This window comes from Aspergillus glaucus (assembly GCF_001890805.1).
Source record: "Aspergillus glaucus CBS 516.65 unplaced genomic scaffold ASPGLscaffold_3, whole genome shotgun sequence".
NCBI classification, from domain to species: domain Eukaryota; kingdom Fungi; phylum Ascomycota; class Eurotiomycetes; order Eurotiales; family Aspergillaceae; genus Aspergillus; species Aspergillus glaucus.
Genome location: NW_019170455.1, coordinates 1,062,494 through 1,071,917, shown reverse-complemented (window position 1 = coordinate 1,071,917; position 9,424 = coordinate 1,062,494). Strand labels below are relative to the sequence as shown.

Sequence of the window (9,424 nt, the reverse complement as noted above, 5' to 3'; positions counted from 1 at the left end):
CTGTACTCCGGCCCGGGTGGTTTGATGGAACACTTACGATACTGGGCAGGCAGAGCTGCGTATTCAATCGGTATACCAACGCTATGTCAAAGTTCCACATCTCCATTGAATTGCTTGTACGGCTGAGAGCGAGTGTTTGATACGGAAAAGTCCACGTGTCGAGAGACGTGTGATTCTTCCAAACGACTGCTGGCTATACAATCTCTCACTGCCAAGGACCTTATACTCTGACGGGTCAATCACCCTACAGGGCGGAATATCATGCCCGGGAAGTACCACAGACGATGATCTCCTGTCAAGACCTGCCTGAGCCCTGGCACGTCAATCTACAACAAACATCTTCTGAGCCGAGGTCTAGGTGTGGAGGCGACGATAGCGGGATGCAATCTAATATCACGGCAATTGATCATTGGCCAAAACATCGGATTGCTCGGAAGTAGGTCTGGATTCTGGTTGGTAGTAAGAAGCTAAGCGAGCTAAGTATTCCGTAAAGAAATGTTTAAACCTTGAAATACAAGCGAGACGAATGAAAGACTGGTAGAGCAATATAAAATATATAAAAAGAATGGATCAAGTGGAGAGCATTATGTGATAATTATGAGATTGATATCGCAGTCAAGTTGGAATGGGTATCGACTTCCGAAGTATAGAGACTAATTCCGAGGTTGTATATGGGCCGGGTGCTATAAGGCTGGCATACGGTAGGATTCTTTCGCTCGCATATTTTTTGAATCTTTAATTTTGAATTCCTCTGCCTGCCACTTTTACATAGTGCAGTATAGACAGCAAAATGACCACCAACCGGGCCAGCGTACGGCGTCTCCAACAAACCCTATCCCATGTCCAGCCCAAGCCAGCCCCGCTACAACTATCCATAGTCGAGGGCCCAACACAGCCAGAACTGCTGGAAATCACCCTAGGCGAGCTTTTAACTCTTCAAAGTCTGAAATACAGCGACTACGAATGCCTGGTATTCCCCTGGACCGGAGCCCGATGGACCTATTCCGACCTGCACGATGAGAGCGACCGGGTTGCTCGGGGCTTGCTGGCCATGGGCATTCAAAAGGGTGATCGCATTGGTATTATGGCTGGTAATTGCGAACAATATATTTCTCTGTTCTTTGGTGCGGCGCGTGTTGGTGCGATCCTCGTGGTGCTCAACAATACATATACTTCGTCGGAGGTGTACTACGCACTCAGTCATACCGGTATGTTTTGTCAATTACAACTATAGTTACCAGTATACTAACATAGGGCTAGACTGCAGATTGCTTTTCATGACACCCCAGATCGGCCGCCACGAACTATTCGAAGTGCTGTCCACGCTCGGCCCGCATCCCACGCGGAAGGGATCTTCGAAGGCGCTCGAAGAGATCATCATTCTCCGGGGCCAATACCAGGACTTTGGTACCTACGGTAACCTTATCGACCGCGGACAATCGCTGCCGGTCCACGTTCTGGCTGAGCGCGAGGATATTCTTCAACCGGATGATGTGTGCAATTTGCAGTTTACCAGTGGTTCGACTGGTAATCCCAAGGCTGCTATGTTGACGCACCAGTATGTCCCTCCAACATGCGACAAATATATACATCTAACACAACCTGAACAGCAACCTAGTCAACAACTCGCGCTTCATCGGCGACCGCATGGACTTCAGTCCCTTCGACATCCTCTGCTGCCCACCACCACTCTTCCACTGCTTCGGCCTAGTCCTCGGCATGCTAGCGGTCGTCACCCACGGCTCGAAGATCATTTTCCCCGGAGAGACGTTCGACCCGAAGGCGGTATTGCACGCGATTTCCGACGAGAAGTGCACCGCGCTGCACGGCGTGCCGACGATGTTCGAGGCGATCCTTAGCGTTCCGAAGCCCCAGAAATTTGACTGCTCAAATCTGCGGACGGGGATCATCGCTGGGGCTCCCGTGCCACGACCGTTGATGAAACGTTTGTTTGGGGAGTTGAATATGACCGAGTATACTAGTAGCTATGGTTCGTTTTTTTGGATGATATTACTTGTGCAATTCTTAACTGATGATTGCAGGCCTCACAGAAGCATCACCAACTTGCTTCAACGCTCTCACCACCGACACCATCGAAACCCGACTCTTGACCGTCGGCAAAGTCATGCCGCACGCAAAAGCCAAGATCATCGACGCCAAAGGCAACATCGTCCCAGTCGGCCAGCGCGGGGAACTTTGCATGACCGGCTACCAACTTACAAAGGGATACTGGAACAACCCCGAAAAAACCAACGAGACACTCACCACCGACGAGAACGGCGTGACCTGGCTCAAGACAGGCGACGAAGCCTTGTTCACACCAGAAGGCTACTGCTCCATCACCGGCCGCTTCAAAGACATAATCATCCGAGGTGAGCACAAACCCAACCATCCATCCAACGGTTTCTGACAACAGACAGGCGGAGAAAATATCTACCCCCTCGAAATCGAAGAGCGCCTAGCCGCCCACTCAGCCATCGAAGTAGCCTCCGTGATCGGCGTCCCACACCAGAAATACGGCGAAGTCGTTGGCGCCTTCATCCTAGTAGCAGCGGGACAGCCACGACCATCGGACGAGGAACTCCGAGCGTGGACCCGCGAGACCCTGGGACGCCATAAGGCGCCGCAGCATGTGTTTGTGTTTGGGGAGGAGGGGGTGGACCGGACGATTCCTGTTACGGGGAGCGGCAAAGTCCGAAAGGTGGAGCTGAGGAAGATGGCGGGCGGTGTTCTGGAACGGCGTGCTGGACAGGCTTAGTATGAGCTGTGCTCGTGTGATTTGTCTTGTATATAGTTGATATCCTTGTATGTTATGTACTATGTTGTTTATGCACATCGGTTTACTCCGCTACTCTGGAATACTCGTACCATCCTGGAAACACCGTTAGACTCGGCTGCTTGGCTTATATCTACCAATTCCATCCTCTTGTCTAGATACTTCGTACTCCGTATAGCAGTATTGTGTACTACGTATGTGTATGTACGGAGTACCGTAAACATGCGCCAAGTGGGTCAGTCCCACCTCGGTGTTTTTTATCAATCTGATTAGATGAAGCATCTAATCAGATGCCAAGCGAGCCAATTAGCGTTTCGTTCCTGCGCTAGTGTATGTTTGCACTATTCCGTTTTGGATATGTATATTACGGATGGTATGGCAGTCGTACAATGGGTAGCTGAAGTTCTCCAATTCTCCATATGCTCCATAGATTGATAACTCCGAGCTGCTCAAGTACTCCATATACTACGTACAGGTCCGTCTAAGGATACTTTTTAGGAAACACGAGGCGAACATTTACTAGAGTATATATTAAATTCCACTGCGTTACGCTAACAACTGATTCAGTCGCTAAATTAACACAGATAAAGTACATGCTCGGAATCACAGCTTCAAAGCTCGGAACGGATTCCGCTCCAAGTGATCCGACCCATCGAACCGGAACGGTGAAATGTGGAAGAATTTCTCTCGCGGACATTTAACTAGCGCAGACCGCTTATGCGGCAAGTCGACTAGTTTCTCAATGTTGAAGCCCGTGGCGTGGTCGTAGGCTAGTGGTGCGAGGTTGGTGAATTTGGGCTCGCCTACGATGTATTTTGTGCGTGGTTCGTCGAGGAACATATAGTGCATGATGCTGCACCACCAGACCATCACCCGGTGTTGTCCGCGGAAACGCTGGTCACCGACGAGGGAGTGGCGGCCGCGGTCGTAGTCGTCTGCGTTGTAGTTGACTCCTAAATGGTCCTCCTATTCTCGTTAGTACCTTGTCTACGTACTTTCATATAAGGGGTCAACATACCTTAGTCCAGTAAATCTCATGATACGAAAAGAAAGTATCATTAAACTTGGCAAGCACCGCCATCTGATGAGGGTCCTCGTGAATCTTGCGCAGATACTCGCGATGCTGATCTGGGGTTCCAGTTTCATTCCAGCCCTGCGCCACCCGGGGGTCATTCTGCCATTTGTTGAACAACTTCAGATGCTCCTCGTTCGTGTAGTCCAACACCCAAATTGAAAAGAACTCATCCAGATGCGGAATGTAGCGACTGTAGATACACGAGCCCGGAGCTGGCTTCGCAGGGCGGATAGGGTGAACAGCATGGACACGAACACCAGGAAACTTGGTCGTCAAAATATGTTGAACCGGAAATGTCGGAAAAGCCGCCGCAGACTTTCGCAAAGGCTTATCAGTCTCAGAGCCAACAATCCACGCCGGCCTTGTTCCAAACGGGGAGCCAGCTCCCTGCCAGAACATGCTGCGGAAGACGACCAATTGGCCGACATGGTCTGTAGACTCGGGCACCGGCTGACCCGGCGGAGCAGAGGGGTTGGGATGTTCCGTGGCAAGACCGACTGCCTGCAGTTCTTGTGATAGAAGCTCCTTGCCCTCCCCTGAAAGGACAACGCGAAAGATTTCGAAATCGGTGTAGAGGATGAGGAGGGCGTAGATGACATTCCAGATTTGTCCGACTGATGGTGCGTCGGTGCTGTCCCAACTGAACTTTGTGATTGGACTTCGCTGAGCGCGAGCCCAGGCTGAGTTGTTTCCGAGCGGAGGAATGATAGAGGAATCAGGTTGTGACAGGTCTGTGAATTTCAAGGAAGCATGATCAAGCGACACCGGAGGGGGAATGCCATCGTCTGGGCGAGCAGCACGCCGCAGTTGGAAGGTCCGCAGGCCATGTTCCACGGAGAGGACTTGAAAGGCGTAGGATGTCTTGTAGGGCTCTGGCAAGCGCACCCAAGGGAGTTTCTGATCGGGGGCCATTGTGCTATCAAATGGAATGCGAGTATAAAAAGAGAAGAATGACGATTGACAGCACAATGGCGCCATCCTTCACATTTAACTTCTGCATAGTACTTCACGTGTGGACTTGTATCCTTGCACTAACTATACTATGTACAGGACTATGAGCCAGCACAATCCGGATCTGATATCGGGGACAGACGTGGTGGGGCTTCAAGTACAAATACAAGTAGATTAGTGGTAGTTACCGAAATTTACCGACAGTTATTTTCAGGACGATACGTAGTGGGTCTGTGTATCTTTCCGTATGTGACTGGTAACGGTCTCCCGTAATATTACCATGATGCAGGCGACCCCCAAGTCGTGATGCGGAAGATCATAATCCGCCTCTAATGACCTCGTCAATCTAAACCCATTTGGGCAATTTTTCGGGGGGCAACCGCGGGATGGCGTCTCGTGAATATGTAATAACGCGAGCTCGTGGAAGTGTCGGAGTGGGATACGCAGCACGGAGGAATACATAGAATAGGAATGTCCGTGGACAAGACTCAGTAATGTTCAGGCTGTGTCCTTGGCTCAGTTGGTTCCGTGGTCAGGTCACCCGGGTTGATTGCATCTGATAATGTTAATTTATTTGCGGCATTTAGCAGAATCCAGGCGAGTACTGAATATGTACGGAGTACTCCGTACATAGTAGTACTTTGATACCCCAAAGAACAAATGCAGCTACAGTGGGAGCAGTGGGAGATGCAGCTATATATCTAACTTTGTCTCTCTCACTACAGGCATTCGTGGGATACAGAAAAAAAAAAAAATCAGATCAGATCAGATAACTCTACTACGCCGACTTCGGAAGGGATTACCCGTTGGTTCGGCCAATCATAGCACGTAGCGAGATCGATCAGATAACGCACAATCAGATATGATTCTTTCCTTTTTGGGTCGGATTTACCTCGGTCTCTACCAGATACTACTAGTCACCATCTGATAAGATACAGAGTATGGAGTATGAAACAATACAAAGATGGAGCAGTATTCTGGAATGCAATACAAGTACTCCATAGCACTAGTACAGGTACATCGCCGTGGGGAGCCCAAGCTCGGACTACGGACTCCGTATCCCGTCCACCAAAAGCAACAATGCTATGATGATGTACGCAACATGGAGTAGTTACTCCAGAGTCACTTAAAGATTCTCCCGCCCCCTCGTTAATTGACTCTGAGACATAATCCTTCACGCTGCCCCTCATTCGATTGCTTGCTTTTTCGGCCTTTTTCTACAGCTGAACGTATTTCTGTTCTTCCTTTCTGTTCAACATCCCATTCGAACAAAGTACAGTCTCATTCAATATGCCATCCAACGAAGCCCTTGCACCCTTCTCTCGGACCTTCCGTGTCCTTATTATCGGTGGTTCCTATGGTGGTCTGGCTGCCGCTTTGACCCTAGCCGACCTTGCCCGTGGGAAGGCTGCTCGTTTTAATTATAACCCGGATGCCAAAGCTCCTCAGGCTCGTCTTCCTATTCAGATTACCGTCGTTGATGAGCGAGATGGATACTGTAGGTTCTTGTCTTCCAAAAGACGAAAGATATACTAACCTCTCAGACCACCTCATAGGATCTCCCAAAGCCCTGGCCTGCGAAAAGTTTGCCCCCAAGGCATGGACCCGATTCGCAGACATCCCGGCTCTTAAGGCTCCTAATATGGAGTTTGTCCGGGGCAGCGTCACCTCCATCGATCCGGAACGAAAGGTGGCCCAGATTCTCGAATTGCAGTCTCAGCAAACCCGACACGAGCAGTATGACTACCTCATTGCTGCTTCGGGACTGCGACGCGTCTTTCCTACCGTTCCTCAGTCTCTTTGCAGAGATGACTTTTTGAACGAAGCCAAGTTGCATAGGAAGAACGTTCAGGACGCGCAAGAGGGAGTGGTTATTGTTGGTGGTGGCGCTGTCGGCGTGGAAATGGCCACAGAGATCAAAGAACTCAATCCGAACCAAAAGGTAACCTTGGTTCACTCCCGGAACCGTCTACTTTCTGCAGAGCCACTGCCAGATGACTTCAAGGACCGTGTATGCGATATCCTGCGGGAGACTGGCATCGAAGTCATCCTTGGTCAGAGAGTCATCGACCACAAAGCAGTCGAAACCAATGACGAAAGACGCACCTGGCATCTCACCCTGGCCGATGGCACGCAGCTCAAGGCGGGACATATCCTGAGCGCCATCTCCAAGTGCGTTCCCACATCGACATACCTGCCACAGGATGCACTTGATCAAGAAGGCTACGTGCACATTCACCCTACGTATGCCACCCTTCCTCTTCTTTCCTTGACTTATGCTAACGAGAACAGATGTCAATTCCAAAATAACATGCCCAATGCAGAGCACCACTTCGCTATCGGTGACCTTGCCTCCTGGCCGGGTATCAAACGTTGCGGAGGCGCTATGCTCCACGGCCACTATGCCGCTACAAATGTCCACCAACTCATGCTTTCCGAATGTATTGGCAGCAAGCCTGAGTTCATGTCCCTTCAGGTGTCACCACCAATGATCGGACTCTGTCTGGGTAAGACGGCTGTCACGTACAACAACATCGAGGGGACACGCTCAGGTGAGGACCTGATGGCTTCTATGTTTGGTGATGATATGGGTAATACCGGTATGTACAAGTTTCCCCCCTGGAGAAATGATGAAGTCTAACATATAGCAGTATGCTGGAACTGGATGCGGCTGAGTGAGCCATGCCAGGCATGAGCTACTCTTTCTTTTCAAAACGGTTTTCTGGGAGTTTATGACTTTATCAGGATAGGGATGTGTTTTCTGGATTTATTTATGTACTTGCACGGCATATGGATTGAATATATTGCATTCATGAGGATATCAACCAAACTACCAGAAACAAACTCCAACTCAAGCCAACGCCTCCCTGCGAGATTTAGAGTTGGGATCAAAATACGGCGCTTCTCCCAGACTACACACACGGTCTCCAGCCCGTGCTTCCGTGTAGTCGTACGTCGCGCAGTGCCAGGTCGACCGGTTATCCCAGATAGCCATGTCATTGCGGTTCCATCTGAACCGGACTTGGGCGTCGTGGTTTTGCGTGACGAGCTATGGTCAGTTAGCTTTGTATTCGGGTTAGACTTGCAAGACAACATACATTGAACAGATACTGCAGCAGCATATCCGATTCATCCTTGGTCACGCCGTTGATGCGCTTCGTGAAGCCCCGGTTGACATAGACCGATTTCCACCCCGTCACAGCTGCATCTGTCAGTTCATCCCATTGATCAAGACTGTAAAGAAGCAGATACATACGATTCGTCCTCACAACCGGATGTACAGCCTTCAACTCCTCCCCCTCATTCAACGGCGACCCCCTCTCCCCCCTCCGTAACGGATTCCCCAACCTCCTCGCCTCCTCATGAAAAAAACTCGCATCATGCGTCGCCGTCAACCCTTCCAAAAACCCCCTCATCTCCCCCGACAACCGATCATACACCTCATACCCAGACGCCCACAGCGTATCACCGCCCGTCTCAGGAAGCGTATGAATCTTGAGCATGGCGTAGTCTGAGGGGACACGCTCGAAGCTGATATCCGTGTGCCAGCCGACGGAGGCGAGACGGGAGGTGTCGCTGAGTTGGTGGGTGAGGCCGCCGCCTTTTTTCTGCTTTTCGCTGCTGATGACGCTGATTTGGTCGCCAAGTTCGCTGCCTTCTTCGGTTAGGGGGTGGACGTGGAGGGTGGAGGATTCGGGCTGTTCTTGTTTGTTAGATGGTGTTCTGGTTGAGGGGGTGTATGAGGCTTACACAGCCGGCTAGAGCTGTTAGTCGTTCGCCGAATTGTTGCATTTGCTGTGGTGTGACATTTTGGTCGCGGAGGAAGACGACGCCTCGTTGCGAGACTGGTCGAGTCAGTATAATTCAGAAAAGATCGATATAACCCATGAAGAGATCGGAAAAGCATACTAGTCGCTGCCAAATCTGTGATTAATCGATCACTCTCCTCCGACTTGAGTATGTCTGCGACTTGGAGTCCACTGTATTCCCGTCCGATGACAGGTGTCAGATCGCTCTTCAAATATCCATCCAGGGACCCGGAATATTGCAATGGCTGCGGAATGCGCGGACGGGCCTGCTCATGGCCTCCCCGGATGGCTGTAGGTGCGTCAACTGCAGTTGGCATTGTGTATATCGGTTCTAGATATAGAAAGCTAGGTTGTATATCCGGACAGATCAATGCGCCGGTGGATATTGACTTTTATAAGTACTGCACTTTTAGAGCTTACACAAACTCCCCACTATCACGAGACAATGCTTAACCGGCTAATTATGCATAATTCCTGCATCATATCCGGATCGCGTTGTTAATCCTGGTCCTTATGGAACGGCGCTGCCATCGGCGGGGCATCGGCGAAAATCTCGGAACTTCGATACATTGACCTGTTAGGCTGTTGACACCTAATTCCCCTCAATTCTTGGCGATGATGGTTACATGGTACAACAATCGAAATGCTCGCATAATGGCGTTTAGAGCTTTTACTTGTTTGCTTGTATTGTGACTGGAGAGCATGCGATCTGGGGAACAAGTACTGTATTCCCAAGCGTGGCAGCGCCCTCCCGCGGAGTTTCACGATCCCCTAAACTATCCAGCCACTATAGTCAATCCTGATTCGACAAAG

The 9,424-nt window shown here is 50.4% G+C and overlaps 4 protein-coding genes across 4 annotated transcripts; 2 read left to right on the top strand and 2 right to left on the bottom strand.

Moving 5' to 3' along the window:
* Positions 1-790: 790 nt before the first annotated feature.
* On the top strand, positions 791-2,758 carry sidI (putative long-chain-fatty-acid-CoA ligase; the record flags this gene model as incomplete). The annotated part of the gene is made up of 5 exons (XM_022540035.1): positions 791-1,208; positions 1,255-1,558; positions 1,611-1,990; positions 2,043-2,372; positions 2,421-2,758. The coding sequence occupies 5 exons, from the start codon at positions 791-793 to the stop codon at positions 2,756-2,758; spliced, it is 1,770 nt and encodes a 589-aa protein (XP_022404617.1).
* A 621-nt stretch (positions 2,759-3,379) lies between these two features.
* On the bottom strand, positions 3,380-4,763 carry ASPGLDRAFT_22725 (uncharacterized protein; the record flags this gene model as incomplete). The annotated part of the gene is made up of 2 exons (XM_022543214.1): positions 3,380-3,742; positions 3,795-4,763. The coding sequence occupies 2 exons, from the start codon at positions 4,761-4,763 to the stop codon at positions 3,380-3,382; spliced, it is 1,332 nt and encodes a 443-aa protein (XP_022404616.1).
* Positions 4,764-6,092: 1,329 nt separating this feature from the next.
* On the top strand, positions 6,093-7,497 carry ASPGLDRAFT_32395 (putative pyridine nucleotide-disulfide oxidoreductase AMID-like; the record flags this gene model as incomplete). Its single annotated transcript, XM_022544167.1, has 4 exons — positions 6,093-6,300; positions 6,347-7,046; positions 7,095-7,402; positions 7,454-7,497. The coding sequence occupies 4 exons, from the start codon at positions 6,093-6,095 to the stop codon at positions 7,495-7,497; spliced, it is 1,260 nt and encodes a 419-aa protein (XP_022404615.1).
* ASPGLDRAFT_43007 (TauD/TfdA dioxygenase family protein) lies at positions 7,346-9,002 on the bottom strand. Its single transcript, XM_022545721.1, has 6 exons — positions 8,712-9,002; positions 8,553-8,647; positions 8,059-8,500; positions 7,901-8,004; positions 7,454-7,851; positions 7,346-7,402 (listed from the first exon to the last, which is right to left on the bottom strand). Exons 1-5 carry the CDS (start codon positions 8,926-8,928, stop codon positions 7,654-7,656), a joined length of 1,056 nt encoding a protein of 351 aa, XP_022404614.1. The 5' UTR covers positions 8,929-9,002; the 3' UTR covers positions 7,346-7,402; positions 7,454-7,653.
* Positions 9,003-9,424: the final 422 nt, after the last annotated feature.

Bases quoted from the DNA above. Each gene is read 5' to 3' on its own strand.
- ASPGLDRAFT_43007 (XM_022545721.1), bottom strand. From the start codon at position 8,928: ATGCCAACTGCAGTTGACGCACCTACAGCCATCCGGGGAGGCCATGAG. The intron at 8,648-8,711 runs GTATGCTTTTCC...TGACTCGACCAG, and splicing joins CACAGATTTGGCAGCGACTA to TCTCGCAACGAGGCGTCGTC. The intron at 7,852-7,900 runs GTATGTTGTCTT...AACTGACCATAG, and splicing joins TGCTGCAGTATCTGTTCAAT to CTCGTCACGCAAAACCACGA.